Source organism: Panthera tigris, chromosome E3 (genome assembly GCF_018350195.1).
Source record: "Panthera tigris isolate Pti1 chromosome E3, P.tigris_Pti1_mat1.1, whole genome shotgun sequence".
Lineage (NCBI taxonomy): Eukaryota > Metazoa > Chordata > Mammalia > Carnivora > Felidae > Panthera > Panthera tigris.
Window position 1 is genome coordinate 26,343,632 of NC_056675.1, and position 22,898 is coordinate 26,366,529.

Below are 22,898 nucleotides of genomic sequence, written 5' to 3' on the forward strand. Positions count from 1 at the left end.
ATCACCAGGGGGCATTGTCAGGATACAGATTCTGAGGCTGTGAGCCCAGGCAGGGACACAAGATTCTGCATTTTTTCACAAGCTTCCGGCTGATGCCAGTGCTGCCCGCCACAGAGTCTGAGTTCAGTAGCAGCTCCATACCACCTCCCTCCAGTATCTCATCCCTTCACCTGGTTTTGTGCTCTGGCCCCCAGTGTTCCTGCCCCTCTGGTTACCTCTGAGTTGTTCTCAGCCAAGTAATAAACAGCTACGCAGCAGGCAATGGCCACTCCAGTAGAGATGACCCAGGCTGCCAGGTGGGCCAACACGTGGATCAGCTGCTGATTGAGCGTTAACTTGACGTTCTCCTGACGGATTTCTGACAGGTTTTCCTATACACACAAGGAAGTCAGGTCAGCCCACAGTACCCTATCGCCTGTTAGCAAAGACTCAGCAGGTGAATCTCAGCCACTCTGAGACACAACCCACCCCAGATCCACAGGAGAGAGAAAGGGGGAAGTTCATGATGGACGTGGACTATGAGAGACCCATGGGGAAATCTCAAATGGACCAAGAACCTCTATCACTGTGCCAAACACCTTTTCCATCTTAGAGAAACAGGCCCAACAGAGTGGGACTGTGCTCTTGAGGAAAGCACTTTGAGGTGTCAAGAAAATCTTTTTTGAAGAACAAGGCTGGGTATCTACACCAATGAATTTAACATCTTCAAACCTCTTGTCAAAGCCTCTTTGCTTACAAATTATTCTCCCTCTTTTTTTTTTCCTATTATGTACCCCTCCACCCACGTCCCCTCTAGCAACATCCAGTTTGTCCTCTATATTTAAGAGTCTGGGGTTGGGGGGCGCCTGGGTGGCTCAGTCAGTTAAGCGGCCGACTTCGGCTCAGGTCATGATCTAGCAGTCCGTGAGTTCGAGCCCCGCGTCAGGCTCTGGGCTGACAGCTCAGAGCCTGGAGACTGTTTCAGATTCTGTGTCTCCCTGTCTCTGACCCTCCTCTGTTCATGCTCTGTCTCTCTCTGTCTCAAAAATAAATAAACGTTAAAAAAAAAAAATTAAAAAAAAAAAAGAGTCTGGGGTTGGGTATATTTGTTTCTGGGTTTTTTTTCTCTCTCTCTCTCTTTTCTTTCTTTTTAGTAAGTTTTTTCCTATAGACCAGGGTTTCTCACCCTCGGCATTATTAACATTTTCAGCCAGTAATTCTGTATTGTGACAACTCTCCTGTGCACAGCAGAATGTTTAGCAACATCCAGTAGCACCCTCCCCCTAACTGTGACAATCGAAAAAGTCTAGATATGGGGTGCCTGGGTGGCTCCGTCAGTTAGGCGTCTGACTTCAGCTGAGGTCATGACCTTGTAGTTTGTGGGTTCAAGCCTCACATCAAGCTCTGTGCTGACAGCTCAGAGCCTGGAGCCTGCTGCAGATTCCGTGTCTCCCTCTCTGCCTCTCCCCCGCTCATAGTCTGTGCGTCTCTCTCTCAAAAATAAATAAACATTAAAAAAAATAAAAAGTCTCTAGACTCAGCTGGTTAAGCATCCAACTTCAGCTCAGGTCATGATCACATGGTTCATGGGTTCAAGTCCCGCATCAGGCTCTCTGCTGTCTGTACACAGCCCATTTCAGATCCTCTGTCTCCCTCTCTCTGTCTTTCCCCAGCTCGCATGTATGCTCTCTCTTTCATAAATTACATTTTTTAATTAAAAAAAAAAAAGAAAAGTTACACACATAGTAAAGGAACTTAGCTGTGGGAAGGTGTTGTGTAAAGCAAGCCTGCCTTACCCTTATCTCCGTGCTAAGATTCTTCTGTTTCAACTTGACAGCTCTTTCATGAGTGATGGTGAAGTCCCAGCAGAAAATAAGTTTAGTGATGCCTCTGGAGTAGATGTGAGGGTTAATAAAGTTGTTCCGGAAATTCCTGGCCATGCTAGGGAAGGCAGAAACCAAAATACTCAAGCGTTATTGAAACAGGCATTGGGGAGTGCAGGAATTAAACAAAGGGGAGTCCTACCATTAACAGTGACAGGCACTGTGGAACAGTCAACCTCAGGTTCTACTGGAACAGTGTGATCACAAACATAATGGTTAAGAGCACTGGCTTCAAGATCTCATAGGTCTGTCTTATAATCTTGGATTGCCAGCTGGGAGATCTTTGTTATTTTAACTGCAATGAGCCTCAGTTTCCACATCTATATAACGGGGATAATAATAGTACCCACCCACAGAGCTTATATGAGAGTTGTATTAGTTTCCTCTAGCTGCTGTACCAAACTGTCCCAAACTTACGTGGCTTAAAACAACACATGTCTACTTATTCTCTTACTGGAAGTCAGAAATCGGAAAATGTTTCTAAAATGAAGGTGTCAGCAGAGCTGTGTTCCTTCCTATCCTTTAGCAGGAAATGTGTTTCCCTGCCTCTTCCAGCTTCTAGAGGCTGCCTGCATTCCTTGGCTGATGGTCCCTCCTGTCTTCAAAGCCAGGAGAGCTGCAGCTTCCATTCTGTCTGACCTTGACCTTCCTGCCTCCCACTTACAAGGACCCTTATGATTAACTGGCCCATTTTAAGATCCTTAACTCAGTCTCATCTACAAAGTCCCTTTTGCCAGGTAAAGTAAGATATTCACGGGTTCTGGGGATTAGGACTTGGACATCTTTGGGAGGCGGGGGAATTGTTCAGCCAGCCACAAGAATCAATGTAGTGGTTATAACAGTAAGCACTTGATAAAGGCAGATGCTAATATCATGGAGACGTCAGCAGGACTCAGTGAAATCAGCCGAGGAAGCACTCAGCACTGAGCCTGGCATGTAAAAAGTGCTGAGTCAATACCTTTCCAAAATTTGCCACCACTAACAGTAGCTTTAGAAACTTTTCCTGGTTTGATAGGACAAAACGAAATCTCATTTTACTCTGAATTGTGTGCTGGCAGTGAGGTTGTTTTAGGCTGAACTATACACCCTAAAAACTCCTATGCTGAGAGCCTAACCCCTAACCCCCTAACCTTCAGAAAGCAACAGTATTTGCAGATAAGATCTTTATAGAGGCAATTACGTTAAAATGAGGTCATCAAGGCGGGCCCTCATCCAATATGACTGGTGTCTTTATAAGAAGAGAAGATTAGGACTCAGACATGCACTGAGAAAGACCCTGTTAGGTCACGGTGAGAAGGCAGGCATCTATAAGCCACAGGGAGGCCTCGGAAGAAACCAACCCTGCCAGGACCTTGATCTTACACTTCTAGCCTCCAGAACTTGAGAAGATATATTTCTGTTGTTTAAGCAACCCCGTCTGTGGTACGTTGTTATGGAAGACCGAGGAAAGGTCCTAGGAAGACCTAGGAAAACGAATACAAAGGTTGAACATCTGTACCTCCTCTTTGACAGTTGTCAAGGGACAATTGCCTATCCATGCCCTTCCTTCCATATAACTAGTGGGGTCACTGCATCCCTATTTTCAGACTGACCAATTTCCCTGAAAGCACACAAAAACCTCTCTTCTTTATCCAAACTTACAGTTTGTGTTACAAAACGGGAATGCTCAGACAGCAATAGAAAGTCAAAATTGGAGAGAAACTGTTTCCTGGGGAACTTTTGAGTCTCTTGAATTTTACCTAAATCCAAAATGAGCTGAGGATCGAGAAATGCAGATACTCCATACCTAAATAGCAAACTGAAAAAACAGACGATCAAATACGCTCCGGTTGTGAAGATGTAGGCCAGCTGCATGTTGTAGGGTGCCCCACTGCTCCCGTGTTGGACCGTAGAGTTGGTGTAAAAGCCATAGTACATCACCGTGTCCTGAAAATAACCCTGAAAGAGGCAAGAAGCCAGAGGTCAGGTGGGTCTCTTGAGAAAACAATGACAATGGTCAGCACCCTTCACCTTTTCCATCTGCAAGAAACTTGCATCAGTCAGTTTCGACATTTTGTTGGCAGGGCACCCAAGGTCACTGAGAACATAGATGTTTGGGGGCACCTGGGTAGCTCAGTCAGTTAAGAGTCTGACTTCGGCTCCGGTCATGATCTCACAGCTCATGGGTTCGAGCCCGGCATCGGGCTCTGTGCTGACAGCTCAGAGCCTGGAGCCTGTTTCGGATTCTGTGTCTCCCTCTCTCTCTGCCCCTCCCCCACTCGCGCTCTGTCTCCCTCTGTCTCCCTCTGTCTCAAAAATAAATAAACATTTTAAAAAAAAATAGTCGTTTTATCACTAGGCTCTTTGTTTTTTTGTTTTTGTTTTTGTTTTTTTATTTATTTTTGTGACAGAGAGAGACAGAGCATGAACGGGGGAGGGTCACAGAGAGAGGGAGACACAGAATCTGAAACAGGCTCCAGACTCTGAGCTGTCAGCACAGAGCCCGACGCGGGGCTCGAACTCACGGATTGTGAGATCATGACCTGAGCCGAAGTCGGACACTCAACCGACCAAGCCACCCAGGCGCCCCTATCACTAGGCTCTTTGAGTTGGGAAAGGACTCTCAAACCCTCCTTACAGTGGAGGGACCCAGCTGTCACCACCTGAACCCAGTGACCAAGCAAAGCATGACTAAAACCAGGACAGCCAACCATGATGGGCCTCTGTCATCTTAACATGACCATGTTAAGTATTATAGTCAAACATGTTTGATATGAAACAAATCAAGCTGTTAGGTCTAAATTGCAATTTACAGGAAACACGGGCCAGAGGAACAAGTCAGAGAGACTATAAGGAAACAATTGATTCCACAAGGTAGGATGTTGGAGTTTGTATAACAACTGGCCTGGTTTCTGCAACAAGCCAATGTCAAGAAAAGAGAGGGCTGTGTCTGGAGAGATCATTCTTTTTTTCTTATTTTTTATTAAAAAAAATTTTTTTTTAATGTTTTTATTTATTTTTGAGACAGAGACAGAGCATGAGCAGGGGAGGGGCAGAGACAGAGGGAGACACAGAACCTGAAGCAGGCTCCAGGCTCCAAGCTGTCAGCACAGAGCCTGATGCGGGGCTCAAACTCATGGACTGTAAGATCATGACCTGAGCTGAAGTTGGCTGCTTAACTGATTGAGCCACCCAGGCGCTCCTGGAGAGATCATTCTAGATTAATTGCGAATTCAGAGAAAAAGTAACTGAATGCAAACTGGGGCTTTAATTGGATCCTGGTCTGAACAAACAAGCTTTGGGGACCACTGGGAAGATTTGAATATAGTCTGGATTTTGAATGATATTTTTAATTTTGCTAGGTGTGATAACTGCAGAAAGTGTCCTTATTTCGCAAAGATGCATGTTGAAGAAATTTGGAGTAAAATGTCCTAATGTCTGTAATTTACTGTGAAATGCTTACAAAAAATAGTAAGATAAAACAATGTGGTTAAACTTTAACAATTTAGAAACCTGCATAGTAGGCATATGAGTGTTCATTTACTACTCTTTATTTCCTGTATGTTTGAATTTTTTCATAATAAAATGTTACATATATACAAATATAAAAATATAGATCAGGGTGCCTGGGGGGCTCAGTTAAGCATCCAACTCTTGATCTCAGCTCAGGTCATGATCTCACGGTTCATGGGTTCGAGCCCTGCATCCAGCTCTGTGTTGACAGCATGGAGCCTTGCTTGGGATTCTCTCTCTCTCTGCCCCTCACCTGTTTGTACTTCATCTCAAAATAAGTAAATAATCTTTAAAAAATAAAGCCCTAGGGGCACCTGGATGGCTCAGTCGGTTAAGCATCCGATTTCGGCTCAGGTCATGATCTCGCAGTTTTTGAGTTCGAGCCCCGCATCAGGTTTTGTGCTGACAGCTCAGAGCCTGGAGCCTGCTTCAGATTCTGTGTCTCGCTCTCTCTCTGCCCCTCCCCTGCTCATGCTCTGTGTCTCTCTGTCTCTCAATTATAAGTAAATGTTAAAAAAAATTTTTTTAAATAAAAATAAAAACAAAGCCCTAAAAAATAAGTTAATTAAATTAAAAATATACATCACAACAAGGAGAATGAAAGTAAATGAGGAAGAAATTTACATAATAATAATTCTTACTTAATGCACTTAACACAAGGGAGAATTTTTAACAGAAAAAGAAATTTAAAAAGATAAATGGGAGAACTTGATTTTGAACATTCTACTTCAAGAGTCGGCAAATTTTTTCTGTGAAGAGCTAGATAATAAATATCTGGCTTGGTAGCTATAGCAACAACTCCACTCGGCCACCGTAGCAGGAAGGCATCACAGACACCTAAACAAATGGATGTGACCGAGTTCCAGAAGGACTTTATTTATGGACACAAATTTGAATTTCACGTATAATTTTCATGTTTCACAAAATGTCATCCCTGTTTTGATTTTTTTTCAACCATTTAAAAATGTAGAAACCAATCTTAGTTCATTGGCTGTACAACACTAGGCGGCAGGCCAGATTTGGCCCCAGCTATAGTTTGTCAGTCCCTGGTCTACAGAATGCTAGTGGCAGAAATCTCTTCTAGAAGGTAAACTCACAAGGCAGGGGCTATAAGTGTCAATAGGGAGATGGGTAAACAAATTATAGCTGCTGTTAAAAAGAATACTATGGACTGGGACACCTGGGTGGCTCAGTCGGTTAAGTGTCCGACTTTTGCTCAGGTCATGATCTCACAACTAGTGAGTTCGAGCCCTGACTCCAACTCTGCGCTGACAGCTCAGAGCCTGGAGCCTGCTCCGGATTCTGTGTTTCGCTCTCTTCTACCCCTCCCCCACTCATGCTCTCTCTTTCAAAAATAAATAAATATTTAAAAAAAAAAAAAGAGTACTGTGGATCTATATAGATGCTCAAGATACATAGTAAAACAAAAAAATGTTGCAAAAACCTGTAGTATCCTGTTTTCTTTAGGAAAGAAGAAGGAAGAAAAACAGTGGACAAAGATAGGCTCTAAGCTAGGCCATTAGACAAGGGAAGAAGACTAATGTGGACCTTCACCTAATTTTCTCTCTTTTACAGTAGCAACTTTCCCCCCCTCTGTCTCTGCCCCTCCCCTGCTCTCTCTGTCTCTCAAAAATAAATAAACATTTTTCAAAAAATTTACAGTAGGAACTTTAAAAGGAGCATTGTATTTTGTACAAAGAAAAAGAAAAAAGAAAAAAAAGGTAGCTCTACAAACACCAATATGACATATCCACCACAAAGCAGATGAAAGAAAGTGAGTCATAGGTGGTATATGTGAATGATTCATCTTTTGTTAAAAAACAAAAGAAAGTGGAAACAGAAGAAAGGGATGTATACGTACACATATACATGTGTCCGTGTGTGCACAGAAAAGGAGACAGTGAACAACACAAACTATTAATATGATTACCTCTAGAGACAGAAAGTCTCCTGTGTTGTGTATATGTTACTTTTAGGGAAAAAAAAAAACACATTTCAAAGTCCCACTTTCCCTATCAGTTGACTCCCAGGGAAAACGAGGGGTCTGGAAGGTACATCTGGGGGTTTCTGAGGTGGTGGATTTCCAGGTGGGGGGAAATGGGAGAACCTACCGCCCCAGTGAAAAATTCCAATCCGGTGAATTGGAGGGTGTTCTTTTCAGGCACAGTAAACTGAGGGATGATGATGAAGCTGAAGGTCACGATGAACGAGAAAATGTTGAACTTCAAAAGCCACCTCAGAAAGTTAAAATAAGAGAGGACGCTCGTTCCAAACTTGCCTCCAATGACCTTGAACGTCTTCTGCCATAGGCTGATGTAACTGAGCAGTTCTGACAGGCTGTTCTTAGATCTACGGTAAGCCTGGGGTAGGGGCACAAAGCATGTGGTAGACAGTCACTCAACAAACACCTATGAGCAGGTCCCATCCTAGCAAAAACGGCCACTATTTTCAGAGCGTTATAACGTGCCAGGCATGCGCTCAGCGTGTTTGCAAACGTTATCTCATTTAATCTGACAGGCCACTCTTCCAGGTGAGTGCTATTATTCTCCTATTATTATTCTCCTATATTATTCTCCTATATCCCAGGTTTGCTGTTGAAGGTGACGTTCACAATAGCTATGCTGTCCAAATAACTCAGCAACCTCTTATACACCTTGGCATGCCCACCTGGTTTCTCTGCACCTAGACCAACCCAATTTCTATGGCTTTCAATGAAACAGCCCTGAATTTTGGTTCCTCTTCCCCTTGGGTACCTTTCGTCCCACTCTGCAAGGGGTACCTTTTTACCCCTTATCATGCCCATTTTGTTGACTGCAATAAAGGCCTCTTACCCGTGAAATGGAGTTCAGACACTGAGCACAGCAGTTGAGCTCAAGGATACGGTGGGATTGCTTACTTTTCTCTTTGTCAACCATTTTCCTGTGGGGAATGCCAGAAGAAAGGGAGAGATACCAATGCCGTAATTGCTGCATTCCCCAAATATTTACTGAGTGTCTATGGTGTACTAGGCACAACCCAGGTAGTGAGACAAAGAGAATGATTTCCCTGCCTCATGGAGAAGATATCCTAGTTGGAAGGGAAAGACAATAAAGAAACGGTGATTTATACTATGGAAAGAAAAAGGGAAATAGAACAGGATAAGGCGATGGGAAATACTGGGATGGGGACTGTGTTATAATTTGAAATAGCATGATATTTGAGCAAAATCTTGAAGGAGGGCAGGGGTTAGTTGTATGGATAAGGGACTGCTCCGTGGCAGAGGGAACAGCCAACATGAGACCCCCAAGGAGGCCAGGATGGCTGGAATGGAAAGAGCAGGGGGAAGGGCAGAGGGTATGAGTGATAACTGTTGCAGGGGGAGGCGGAAGGGTCCTATAAGTCATCACCCTTGAGTGGTTCTCAACCTAGGGAGATTTTGCCCCCCAAGGAACAATTTGGCAAAGTCTGGAGACATTTTTGATTGTCAAAAACCTAGGGGAGAGAGGTTTGCTACTGACCTCTAGTGGGTAGAGACCAGAGATGTGCTAAACCCCCTACAATAAACTGGACAGTCCCCCACAACAGAGAATGATCCATCCTCCAATATCAGGCATACTGGGGTTGAAAAATCCTGCTGTAAAGTCTTTGGGGCCCTCACAAGACCCTTATTCCATGACAGAGGCAGGCATGCAGAGTTTGAAATGGAAGACTGTAGGGGCGCCTGGGTGGCTCAGTCAGTTAAGAATCTGACTTCGGCTCAGGTCAAGACCTCAAGGTTGGTGAGTTCAAGCCCCGTGCTAGGCTCTCTGCTGTCAGTGCAGAGCCTCCATTGGATCCTCGGTCTCCCTCTCTCTCTGCCCCTCCCCTGCTTGTGTGTGCACACATGTACACTCTCTCTCTCAAAAATAAAATAAAAACATTAGAAATGGAGGAGTGTTTTTAAAAGATCCAGCCACAGTTGGCATCTTTACCTTTCCATGAATTCATCGCAGCTACTTTGCTCTGGTCCTTTCCTGGTTTTCTTTATCCACCCAAATGCCCATCCCCACATCATTATCTCCACAGCCTGGTCCACATGGCCTCCTGCTTTGCCCAGGCAGCCTGTATCACTCCAGCTAGTCCTGTCACTGGATTCTCCTCTACCTTGACTTGGCCTGATTTCCTCTTTCTCATGTGTACGTTTCTTGTTGACAAATTCATCTCCGCTGTCAGACTTTGCAAGTTATCTTTGCAACCCCAGAACAAATGCATTATTGATTTATTTATAGCAATTGTTACATCCACTCTCCTAGTTTCTGCCAAGATGACAAGTTGCAAAAGAAAAAGGCCGTGGGGCACCTGGGTGGCTCAGTCGGTTAAGCATGCGACATCAGCTCAGGTCACAAACGTGAGTTTGAGCCCCACATCGGGCTCTGTGCTGACTGCGCAGAGCCTGCTTCCGATCCTCTGTCTCCCTCTCTCTCTCTCTCTGCCCCTCTCCGGCTCACATACTCTTTCTCTCTCTCAAAAATAAACATAAAAAAAAAGAAAAAGGCTGAAGAACAGTAAATGTGAAGTAGTCTGAAGCCTAAAACAGCCCTCACTCTTTCACTCTTGTTTTTTTTTTTAATTCTTAGCCTTAGGAAGCTTTTGAGGTCTCCTCCTCCTCCTCCTCCTTCTTTTTGTAAACTTTGAATTTTAGAGTAATTCAAGATTTGTAGAAAAGTTGAAAAAACTACAGAAAATTCCTATACACTACTCACCATTTTCTCCTATTAACATCTTACATTTCCGTCATAGTTTGTCAAAATTAGAAACCAATGTTAGCATACTACAATTACCTAAACTTCACACGATTCTGATTTCACTCATTCTTCCATGAATGCTGTGTTCTATTCCAGGATCCCATGCCACATTGCATTTAGTTGTCATGTCTCTTTAGGATCCTCTAGTCTGCTTGATTTGGCTCAGGTCATGATCCCAGGATCGTGGGATCAAACCCCAAGTCAGGCTCCATGCTGAGCGTGGAGCCTGCTGAAGATTCTCTCTCTCTCCTTCTACCCCTCCCCCACTCATGCTCACTCTCTCTAAAATAAAAAAATAAAAAAATGTTTTAAATTAAAAAAAAGAATCCTCTAGTCTCTGACAATTTTTCAGACTTTTTTTTTTTAAGTTTACTTATTTACTTTGAGAGACAAAGAGAGATGGGGAAGGGCAGAGAGAGAGAATTCCAAGCAGACTTCACACAGTGTGGAGCCCGATGCAGGGGCTCAGACTCATGAACCATGAGATCATGACCTGAGTCGAAATCTAGAGTCAGATGCTTAATTGACTGAGCCACCGGAGTGCCCCAGACTTCCCTTAGTTTTAATGACCTTGACAATTTTGAGGCGTACTGGTCAGGTATTTTGCAGAATGTCCCTCTATTAGGGGTTGCCTGATTTTTTCCTCTGGTGACACTGGGGTTACAGTCTTTAGGAGAGAATACCACAGAGGGAATGTGCTCTTCTGACCACATATCTCTGGCAATGCTAACCTTGATCGCCTGGCTGAAGGGGAGTGTAAACTAGACCTCATCACTGGAACGTTTCTCTTCCTTGCTTTTCATACTCCACCTTTTCAAAGCACATCACTAAGCATAGCCTGCTCTCCTGCTGAGAGGACAGAGGAGTATCTATACAGATTATTTGGAATTCTTCTGTAGCAAGACTGTCCTTTCTCTTGAATTTATTTCTTATCTTATCTTTCTGAGATGGGGCAAAAGTAGAAGACTGAGGTTCACATGAAATCTGGGAAAGAAGAAAAGCTTTGGGTCCATACTTAAGGTTCCTTTTCTCTTCCATGGTTCTTGGCTGATTCCTGATGGCTTTAATTCTGTCTCTAGAGGTCATTGGTATCAAAGATGCGATTAACTTTTGTCCTGTGGAGGAAAATAAATGGAGTTTCAGTCTGTTTCTTTCACAGAATACCAGCATTTCAAAAGATAGCACTGAACTTAGAGCATGTTGTTATAAGGGCATAAGGAAAGAATATATGGACTCAATGATCTCAAAAGCCAGAAATGAAAACAAAATGGCAACATGGCGTATTTCTCAAAGTCAAAGCAAATGATAATGTTTGCATGCAACATTTGATATTTTCCTTTTTTTCAATGACAAATATCCAGTGAAGCCAACAAGCCCCTACACATCTGGCCAGGCTCACTGTCCTCCCTCACTTGATTGCCTGCACCATTTTCTCTTGACCCCTGTACTCTAGGCCCAGGCATCTTATTTACATTAAAAAAAATTTTTTTAATGTTTTTTCATTTTTGAGAGAGAGAGAGCACAAGAGCAGGGAGAGGGGCAGAGAGAGAGAGAGAGAGAGAGGGAGGGAGACACAGAATGTGAAGCAGGCTCCAGGCTCCGAGCTGTCAGCACAGAGCCCGATGCGGGGCCCAGGCTCATGGACCTCAAGATCATGACCTGAGCCAGAGTCAGACACTTAATGGACTGAGCATTATCTTCTTTACATTTCTTGACTGTTGTCATATATGCTCTCTTGCCCCCTTGGAACGAGTCCCCCATCTTCTCAGTATCAACAGATACTGCTGGCCATCTACCCAAGTTATCTCTCCTTTTTAAAAGAATACTGATTTTGTTTGGGAATCTACCCCCTCTGTCCCAAGGCCCTGAGCTTCTGCAGGGTGGGACCCATCTTCAGGCACAGGGCGTGAGTCCCATGAGTCCACACTGATTGTTGCAGGTGACTGATTTAGGCATGAGCATGTAACAAGATGTTGGCCAATGTTCTGCGATGCATGGTCTGCTGAGGAGTTTCTTGGAAAAGGCTTCTTCCTTCTCAAAAAAGAAAAAACAAAAACAAGAAAAAGACAGATTCTTCTTCCTCTGGATGTTGTCGTGGCCACATGTGAAGCCTGGAACTGCTGTCACCATCTTGTAACAATGAGGAAGCCAGTTGGGGGACTACCACTGGGGTAACAACAGAATGGTATGGCTCCCTGGTTGAGTTATAGAGCTGGAACTCCACAATTGACCTAGTTGGGGTGAAAAGGAAATCCCCAAAAGAGGGCCACCAACTCACTCTGCTGAAGACAAGGAATTTGTGTCTCTCCTGAGAGGGACGGGGGGCTAGACAGAGAGGAAGAAAGGACTAGGAGGAGGAGGAAAGAACACAGTGATGTGGGGAGACAGCAGCATGAGAGGAGACACCCCAATCTTCAATAAAGGGGCTAAACCCACAAAATGCTTTAGTGAGAATGGATTTTTTCCCCTCTTAGAAATCACTGACAATGCCTGGACTTCATGACTGGAGCATTATGAGATGAAACAGACACAAGCAGCTGAGAAACCACTGTTTGGCCTCAGGAGCAGAAAGGCAGGGAGGCAGTATCAGCTAAGACCTGGTGTCACGGCAGACTTGGCAATAAGGGCCATCCTGTGTTGCCAAATCCAGGGTGGGGAGAAAATGGACTAAAGCAGGACAGCAGTTAAGGCATCAGGCCAGACAGACCTGTATTTGGGCCCTGGTTCTGCCAGGTCATTTAATTGCTCATCAAGCAAATGGAAGCGACAAATGTGCCAGCCTCAAAGTGTGGGGAATAAGTAAAACTAAATTCGATGGAAAAAAGAGGAAGTGCTTGGCAGACTGCCAGGCACAGAAGTGAGCTTGGGGGGCGGGGGAGGTGCCTGAGTGGCTCAGTCAGTTGAGCATCTGACTTCAGCTTATGCCATGGTCTTGCAGTTCTTGAGTTCGAGTCCCACATTGGGCTTGTTGCTGTCTGCACGAAGCCAGCTTCGGATCCTCTGTTCCCCTCTCTCTCCTTCTCCCCCACTTGTGCTCTCTCAAAAGTAAGTAAACTTTAAAAAAATAAGAAGAAAGAAAATGAGCTTGGTCATGGTAAACTCCTTTTTAGGTGTTAGGTGCTCCCAAAGTGACCCCTTCCTGGGTCCATCCGTAGCGTGCTTAGATCATCCACCAAACTTCAACCTATTTCATGTCTTAAAAGTAAAAAACCTTGTGGACAGCTTGGAGGCCTTCCTCATGCCCTTCCTAACTCCTTTCCCCCAGTGTCTCACCACCTTGAATATTTTCATGTGAAGTGTCTATGCCCACACTTCCTGGGCTACGATGCAGGGTCTGAAGAAATGATTCATTCAAAGATGTGGAAAACCTCAACAACTGCTTGCTCTTTTTGTCATCTGGGTTGCCAAAACTCTGAGAGTCTGTCACATCGATGTCAGAAATGGATGAGACCATACTGAAGCTTGAGTTCACTGGTGTCTTTTCTGGAACAACCCGAGATGGAACATTCTCTGCCTCGACGATGATTTCATTCAGTTGGTCATCAGAAAGCATCTCTTGCCTCCTCCAAGGCTTGTTCTCCCCTGGAGTGGCCTTCCAAAGACCTCATAGAGCAGTCACACTGACATCGTCAGGAGCCACCAGGAAATATGATGACGATCACAGAGGGATGCCCCATTCACACTTTTTAAAAGACAAGGATGAGATTGCCAAAGCCAGTCCTACACAAATCATAACATAACTCCCTACATCTGTACAGAGGGGTCTCCTCATGCAGAGGTGTGTTTTCCTGTAGGACTTCTGTCTTGGTAGCTAGGTAAGAAATTGGAAACAGAATCCTTCATTAAAGACAATAGAGTTCTAGAAACAGAAGGCAGAGATTCTTCTAAGTGACTCATAATCAAAGGGCAAGATTTTCCTTTTTTAATTTGGTGCCCCTGGCCTAAAACTTGTATTTTATATGTATATAATTTTTCCTGCCTGTATACATCCAGACAGTTTTACAGTAATACAATTAATGGGGCACCTGGGTGGCTCAGTCATTTGAGTGTCTGACTCTTGATTTCTGATCAGGTTGTGGAATTGAGCCCTGTGTGGGGCTCTGTGCTGAGCATGGAGCCTGCTTGGGATTCTCTCTTTCTCTCTCTCTGCCCATCTCCCCTGCTCATGCATGCACTCTCTCTCAAAAAAAAATTTATATTAATATAATTATTATCTCCTGACTGCCTTGGGTCATGCCCTGCCATTTGTCTGCCTCCTCATATCCGCCCTCCATTTTTCCCATACCCCCAGAAGCCACCTTTCCTGTGTAGGCACTGTGCTCAGTTAAAATTCTCCTGGCTTCCTTTGTGGTTAAAGATAGACTTGTAACCCCATTCTGGCCAGTGAGACATAGAGCTCCAGGAATGCTTTTCAAAAGGTGACAGTCTGCCTAGTTTCACCTTTTACCTTTCACCATTTTTCCTTCTTCCTCACCAGAGGCCACCATTTTGAAAACAAGAGGACAAATGCTCACCTGAGAAGGATGGTGGAGAAAGAAGGTATAGAAAGAGCTCAGTCCTTGAGAGCATCCTGACAGAGCTGCCACACAAACTGTGAACCCCTTCCCTCCACACTTCTTGTTACATGAAAAAAAAAATTGCTAAGCCATCCTATGTCAGAACAAGGCACTTGAACACGATTTCTATCCAATAGACCTGATTTGGAAATCACCTCGGCCAAGTTGTTTATTTAATAGTTGGGGAAACTGAGGTGCACAGAAATGAGTTGACCCCCCACCCTGACTGCCGTCTTCATCACACTTTCATTAAATGACAGAATTGGACCGGAACTCTATTCCTCCTCCCCACCAATGATAATTAACAGTAAGAATACCTGCCATTACTGCAGGCCCAGTACTTAAAATAGAGTATATAATTTAATTTTCATAATCACCCTATGCAGTATATACAACGATAAACCCCTTTTATAGCTAAGAAAACTGAAGCCCAAAGATGTAATTTGCCTAAGGTTACAAAACAAGCAAGTAGTAGAACTGAAGGTCAAACCCAGGTCCATCTAGACCCAAAGCAGGGCGTCTTAATCACTTAGCCCTGGCCCCTTCCTGTAACAAGATGCTGATGTATCATTTATTCATTTATAAATAAATGAACATTTGTGAGTACCTACCACATGCTGGGTGCTTCCTGGGTGCAAAGCATAACCCATCAAAGTAATGTTTTATCAGGAGGCTGTCCACCAACTAATTGTATGTGGTTTGAGAATCCAAACCAATGCAAAGCAAAATGATGAAGAAAACCAGATTCATCTTTGGGTCCTCTATTTCTTTAATTCTCTTTGCCTTCTGAGACTCTTCTTTTACCAGAGGCCCCAACCTCAGGCTGGCTAGAAAGAGCAGGCCAGTGAAGTTAGAAGCTATTCCTTTTCCCCAGTAGTTAAAGTCATTTTCTGCTCTAGTGGGAACCAAATGGAGAGTGTGATTGTCTATACCTCCATGGTTTTCCTCCCAAGTAGCCATACTTAATCCTCAAAGATATACCCCTCCTTGAGAAGGCTCCTAAAGAATGACACTAAATGCTGCCATATAGGATAGGGTGCCAGAAGGTGAGACATGGTTTTAGGTCATGAGGTCCCTGAATTCACATTATTGTACAGAGGATCCCATCGGTCTGTTTACTCCTTGTTGTTCATAGATTTGCCTCGTAGCATTCCCTGGCCTCTCTCCTCTTTCGTTTCCTTTTAGTTTCTCAGTCTCTGCCTCTGATCAGGCCTTCATCACTGCACACAGTGATCCTTACAGAGCTTCCTAACTGATTTCATAGCATTCTGTCTTTCCCCAGTCCTACTGCTCCTACACTCTAGCATCATATATAATTATATGATTATTCAGAAAAATTTTGATCAATGCAGACTCAGAGGCCCTGTTCCTGTAACTCATTCACCAATTAACTCGACAAATAGCTCTGAGCGTTTACTATACACCAAGCTCTATACTAGGTCCTGGAAGGTAATTCTACCTTCATTTCTTTGTTTCTTCCCTGTCCTTCCCACCACACAAGCCGGTACATACACTTTGGGCCCATGTGAGTTGGGTTTCTGTCACATGAAACCAGACGAGTCCTGATGAAGGTACCTTGATATCCAGGAGAGAAAAAAGTCTGCATATCTAAAAGGAAACCCTGTTATAGTAAATTAAGCAAATACTGCATCAGTTGCCACACCAGCAGCCAAAAGGAAATGGCAATGTCTGTAGTGCCTTGAACACACTCTTCTCTAAGGTTGATTTTTTTGGTTACTATTCACTTAAGCCTTACCTTGGGGTGACTTGTGCCAGTCACATCCAGACAATGGTGGGTTTCCATAAACTGGGCGGGGGTTACTTTCACCCACAGAAGCAGGGTTCACTGGAATGAAGGGGCAGGAGACATCACCAATTAATCCCACCACACTAGATATTACTGAGTAGGATGGTCAGTAAGACCTCAACCTTGACCTCGAGATCCTGACAGACTAATGATTGAGTGCTTGGGTGGAAAATAGGACATAAATATGGAAGCGATGCTGTTAAGTACAAACAGCTTCGATCAGTGGTTCTCATTTAAGTACAAGCCATGGTTAAAAATACTTGTTACAATGGAATATTATTCAGCCATAAAAATGAATGAAATCTTGCTATTTGCAACAACATAGATGGATCTAGAGGGTATAAAGCTAAGTGAAATAAGTCAGGCAGAGAAAGACAAATACTGTATGGTTCTACTCATATGCAGAATGAATTTAAGAAAGAAACAAACAAGTAAAGGAAAATAAGAGAGGGAGAGAGACAAATGAAAAAAGAGACTCTTAACTTTACAGAACAAACTGATGGTTACCAGGAGCGGGGGGGGGGGGGGGGGGGGGGGGGGGGGGCAGAAGGCAGGTGAAACAGGTGATGGGTATTAAGAATACAACTATCACAATGAGCACTGAGTCATGTATAGAATTGCTGAATCACTGTATTATACACCTGAAACTAATAATAACACTATATGTTAACTATAGTGGAATTAAAATTTTAAACTTGATAAAACTTAAAAATTATTACACTAAGATCCAAGACATACCTACACATATATGACCAAAAAATAAGTTTCACTAAACAATACTTTGTTGGACTACATAAAAGGCTCTCCAGTACATTCTCATTCCAGTCCATTCTTTTTCATTTCATTTTTCAGGATTAACTTCACAACTTGTTAATGGGTTACAACTCAAGAGTTTGAAAAGTACTTGTCTAGGGGGTTGGGACAAATGGACAGAGCAGAGGGTGTTTAGGGCACTGAAATTATTCTATATGATACTGTAATGGTGACATGTGTCATTATACATTTGTCCAAACTCATAATTTACAGTGCCAAGAGTGAACTCTGATATAAACTGTGGACTCGAGGAGATAATGATGTGTCGTAGGTTCATCAGTTTTAAGACATGTACCACTCTGGTGGCAGATGTTGATAATGGGTGAAGTCTATGCACGTCAGGGAAAGCAGTTGTATGGGAAATCTCTGTACCTTACCCTCAATCTTACTGTGAACCTAAAACTGCTCTAAGAAAAATTAAGACACAAAAATGAAATAAACAAACTTGTCCAGATAATCACAGAAGTTCTTTCTATTTCTAGCATTTTATGAAGAGGCATGAACAGATTTGAAATATGACATGATTTTCTTTTTATTTTTTTTTTAATTTTTATTTACTTATTTTGAGAGAGACACTGAGCAGGAGGAGGGGCAGAGAGAGAGGAAGAGAGAGAGAATCCAAGCAGGCTCTGTGCTGTCAGCACAGAGCCCAATGCGGGGCTCGAACCCACAAATCATGAGACCGTGACCTGAGACAAAATCAAGAGTTAGATGCTTAACCGACTGAGCCACCCAGGCATCCCTATGGCATGATTTTCTTAGGGACCAAGTCTACTCTCAGCATCTACACGACAGTGTCATATTTCAGGATACTTTTGTTCAACCCACAGTAAACATTACAAGATAAACTCAACAGAGAAAATGGAACACATTTTGATGTGAACAATGCACAAAATTACATTTCAGGAAGTTCTGAACTTCCTCCTGGGGATCAATGCCCAGCTTTGTTTCCAGTTGATGCCCTCAGGCATGTTACCTAACCTCTCTGAGCTTCAATATCATGGTCTTTAAAACAGGAATAATGATGGGCCCTTCACATAGCATTGTTGAGGGAATTGAATCAGTTAACATATGTAATGTGCTTAAAGTAATCCTGAGACATACCAAACTATACGTGTGTGTGTATGCATGTATATATATAGTAACTGTTGTAGTAGATCAACTGTTGTTCAGCAAATATTACACCACCACCACCCCTGGACAACACCATTGAAGTCGGGCTTGGTCATGTGAATTTTATCTATGGAACAGGGTAGAAATGAAGGTGTGCCAGTTCCAACTGAAAACCTTGGAGATGTTGTGTTGTCTTTGCTCACCACTTTGAGCACTTCCAGCTTGTGCCATGGGACAACAGTGCCCCCAGGTGGCTCCCTGGTCCAAGAAGGGCACTAGGTTGTAGATACAGAATCCATGACCTGGAGTCAAGCACAGCCTAGTTCAATCAAACTCGAAGCAAACCCGCAGATGTGTGAGCAAGAAATATTTGTTTCTTTATTGTACAACACTGTTTTTTTTTTCAGGTGTTTGTTATGCAGCATTACTGTGGCAATAGCTAACTGATACATCCCTTACCATTACTGCTACTATTAATTCAGTTTGCACTGCTTAAGCACCTACTGTGACCAGGCAACGTGACACTAGGAAAATCACCTAGAGCCTTAAAGAATACATAGATGAAGATCCTGAGTCTATCAGGATGGCACAGTACAGGGCAGGTGATTGCCAAGGGCTACAATCTTGGTCCTACAAAGGAGTTCAGAAAAAGAAGTCACACTTGACTACTTTTAAAATTTTTTTTTAAACCTGAGTGGTCAGGAATCTTTTCACATTTGCCTCGATCCTAACCAGTAGTAATATAGGATAAGTAAGAGTCAGGTTTTGGATTAGAGAGACTGGCTCTTTAGATTTAGCAGCTGGGTGATCTTGCATTGAGCCTCTGAACCTCAGTTTTCCCTCTTCGCTCAGTTTTCCCATCTATAAACAGGGAGATCAGTAGTGGCTATGTGAAATTTGGTTGTTCAGATTTAAACAAGACAATGAAAGTAAAGTGCTTCGCAGAGTCTTCAGGACATAGAAAACATTCAAAATCTGCTTGTTGTTATTAACTCCACTTGCTTTGGGGTAGGGCTGTGTTTCTCAATCTTTTTCATTATTGGTCCCCTAAGACTCCCTAAGGAGTCTATTTGGACATCTCTTCCCCCATTGCCCTGCCCCATGAAATTTTAATACTACAGATATACTGTGTATCTGCTTATATATGTGTATCGGTGCTTTATACATAAAAAGAGGAAGACTTTTCTGGCCTTTCAAGAATAAATTTTACCCCCTGGGATTTATATCGTCTTCCTCCACCCCATTGAGAACGCATGGCATTCTGCATGGCATAAAGGTTTGGAATAGCCCAAATGAATGTTTTCTATGCAAACGTGTAACAGTCCAAGTTTCTCACCAATGCATGACAATGCATCCCATCCCCTCCTCTCTGCCAGCTTCAAACTCTTCCCCATCCACCCTCTCAGGGGTAAGCAATTTTCCATCTGCGCCAACCAGCACTTGGGCCCCTCATTCTGTTCTTGGCTGAACACTCCTTCCCTTTTCAGGCCCCCATAGGCTCTAGATTTCTATAACATTGACTCTCGTGTAATGACCTTGCTTCCTTCACAAGACAGCAAGTCCCTATTCCTCCTGGAAGATAAGAAATTTAGAGTTTCCTTTGCTTCCCAGAGCTATACCTTTACACATAGCAGATTCTGAGGGTTTGCATAGTCTGCTTGCTAATTTTGTGTGTGTGTGTAGTCTTGACAGGATGGTGTCACCCACCCACTTATGCTTTAAGTAACTTGAGGACAGAGCTGCCTCTTCATCCCTTTGCCCCCCAGTAGGTTCTGAATACCCAAGTGATGACTGTCTGAATAGTTTAGGATGTGCTAAACTAAAGCTGGCCAGTGACAGCCACATAAACTAAATCTAGCCCACAAGTGATTTTGTTTGCCCAGTTCATTGCTTTAATTTTTTTTTTTTAATTTTTTGGAGCATGTAAAAATTGGGAGGTTTCACATAAAAATGCAGATTTCTTGGTGTGCTTGGGTAGCTCAGCTGGTTAAGCGTCTGACTCTTGGTGTTCATGTCATGATCTCATGATTTGTGAGATCAAGCCCCATGTTGGGCTCTGTGCTGACAGCATGGAGACTGCTTAGGACTCTTTCTCCATCTCTCTCTCTGCCCCTCCCCTGCTTGCACTATCTCTATCTCTCTCAAAATAAGTAAATAAACATTTTTTTTTTTTAAAAACAGATTTCTTCCCTCTTTAGAAATATCTGAGGATTGGGGCGCCTGGGCAGCTCAGTCAGTTGAGTATGTGACTTCGGCTCAGGTCATGATCTCATGGTTCGGTAGTTTGAGGCCCGCATCGGGCTCTGTGCTGACAGCTCACAGCCTGGAGCCTGCTTCAGATGGTGCCTCCCTCTCTCTCAGCCACTCCTCCACTTGTGCTGTCTCTGTCTCTGTCTCTCAAAAACAAACATTAAAAATTTTTTAAAAAGAAAAATCAATAACTATAAAAAAAAAAAAAAAAAAGAAACATCTGAGGATTTAGCCATACTGAGCCTGCATTCCTGCATAACCCCAATGGGCCAAATCTGAACATCAGTCACCTCATGTAGGCACAGGGTGTACACACCCCCATTTTTCATAACCTCTAACCAGCCTGCTTTGACAAGTGATGATACTGCTGGTCTTCTCTAGACCCTTAGTGTCCAACCTTTGTATGGTGGGTGTTTGAAGGCAGGGGAGGGAGAAACCAATTCTTCTCTTCCTGGAACTCTTTAATGACTGCTCCCTTAAGTCCACCGATTTTATTTTCTTCTCAGGACATGATCTTCATCTCAACAAATGCTTACCACAGCCACTGCCAGGAGCCCCGGGCACAGAGTCATATGGATTTGCCGTCTCCATGGATTTCATTGCAATGCTTTCAGGGTAATCATCATTCTTTCTCCCAAGGATGCCCGAGGGGCTATCACCCCTACGACGAAATGAGGGCTGGATTGAAGATGTTCTACTGAATACCCTGAAATCCCAAAATGATGGATCAATATTCATCTAGTAGCATAGTAAGGATAGTCCTCCATTCATCATCCATCCACCCATTCATTCATTCCATAAATGCTTACTGAATGCCAACCATGTGTTAGGCATGGTCTAGGGAGTGAGAACACAAAGATAAAAACATGGGCTGTCTACCCTCAAGGAACTCTCAGTCTAATCTGGTAGAGCTTCTTAGATACAGCTAAGCAATTATAATACAAGTAGTAACTGGTGAGTACCAGAAGACAGGCCCAGGGAGTTCAGAGGAAAGAGAAAAGAACACTGGCTGGCAGTTCGGAGGGATATCTACGAGGAAAGAAACATCCCAGGTAGGACTAGAAGGATAAATTCATACATAAAGAGTTAGAAGGAGGGAATTCCAAGGATGAAGAACAGCATAGATAAAAGTGGGAGACGATAAACAAAAGTGTTGAATATACACAGGGAACACTACAAAAATTCATTAATCTGGAACAATGTTCTCAATGTTATGCACATGCCACTTCCCAGGCCCCAGCCCAGACAATGACATCAGAAGGTCTGAAGGTTGGACCCAGGCATCTGTATTATTTTTAAAGTTCCCCAGGTAATAGGGTGATTCTAAGGTTCAGTCCAGGTCAAGAACCACTGTACTAGAGGTAGGGAGGGGTTAGGGGAGGTGGGGAGATGGGAGGAAGTCAGTCAGGCAGGTCTTTGGCTGGCACATTAGACCAGTGCATCCTCCTTCTTAAAAGTCTGCATAAGCAAAGCAATGTGGCCTTTCTCCCAAAGCCTATGGAGAACATGAAAGAGCAGAAACAAAGGAGTCAAAGTATCAGAGGTATATTTTGGAATGATGAATCAGGCAGTGGCGGGGATAAGACCAAGGAGGCCATTTTGGGTTTTGTTTTTTAAATGTTTTATTTATTTGTGAGTGAGACAGCATGAGCGGGGGAGGGGCAGAGAGAGGGGGACAGAGATCGGAAGCCGGCTCTGCGCTAACACCAGTGAGCTGGATGTGGGGCGCAAACTCACTTCACCAGCCGAGAGATCAGGACCCGAGCTGAAGTCGGAAGCTCAACCGACTGAGCCTCCCAGGTGCTACCAAGAAGCCCCTTTTGATCTGGTTCTATTAATCGTCCTATTTACATCTTGAAGACATTGTGACCCTGCTGAGCACCCAAATCTTATATCCTTATTCTTCAAGATAAATACAAGCATTAGTTTTTGTTGTGTTTATAAACATTACTAGTAGAACTAGTACATGCCAAATTAGACTCCTAAGGGTTAAATTTTCACAGGGTAAAAATTTTTAGAGTAAAAATAACCTGATTATACAATCACATCTTGTTGGCAACAGGAACTTAACCCAGAAAAAAAGTCAGATTTGGTAGAACTAAGTCATCCAAACTAACACTGTCAATGTCCAGAGCTGTACCTAATAAAATTTGTCAATGACCAAAAATTGCTAGAAGATTAAAACGATTTTTGACAAAATTTAAATCTACAGAACCTGAGCCAGGAAAAATGGGACTTAGTG

The 22,898-nt window shown here is 43.4% G+C and overlaps 1 protein-coding gene across 2 annotated transcripts in view; it reads right to left on the reverse strand.

Annotated features, from left to right (window-relative positions):
- TMC5 (transmembrane channel like 5) overlaps positions 1 to 22,898 on the reverse strand; it is a 71,753-nt gene that overhangs the window by 25,055 nt on the left and 23,800 nt on the right. Inside the window, exons 3-10 of one of the 2 annotated variants that reach the window (XM_007087308.3) lie at positions 21,193 to 21,362; positions 16,430 to 16,519; positions 11,133 to 11,232; positions 8,186 to 8,273; positions 7,466 to 7,714; positions 3,649 to 3,800; positions 1,776 to 1,920; positions 216 to 371 (exon numbers count right to left, since the gene is read on the reverse strand). In XM_007087308.3, coding sequence (XP_007087370.2) covers positions 216 to 371; positions 1,776 to 1,920; positions 3,649 to 3,800; positions 7,466 to 7,714; positions 8,186 to 8,273; positions 11,133 to 11,232; positions 16,430 to 16,519; positions 21,193 to 21,362 — 1,150 coding nt within the window. Of the gene's footprint in view, positions 1 to 215; positions 372 to 1,775; positions 1,921 to 3,648; positions 3,801 to 7,465; positions 7,715 to 8,185; positions 8,274 to 11,132; positions 11,233 to 13,393; positions 13,920 to 16,429; positions 16,520 to 21,192; positions 21,363 to 22,898 lie in introns of those variants that run through there. The other variant, XM_007087309.3, reaches the window with a different exon arrangement.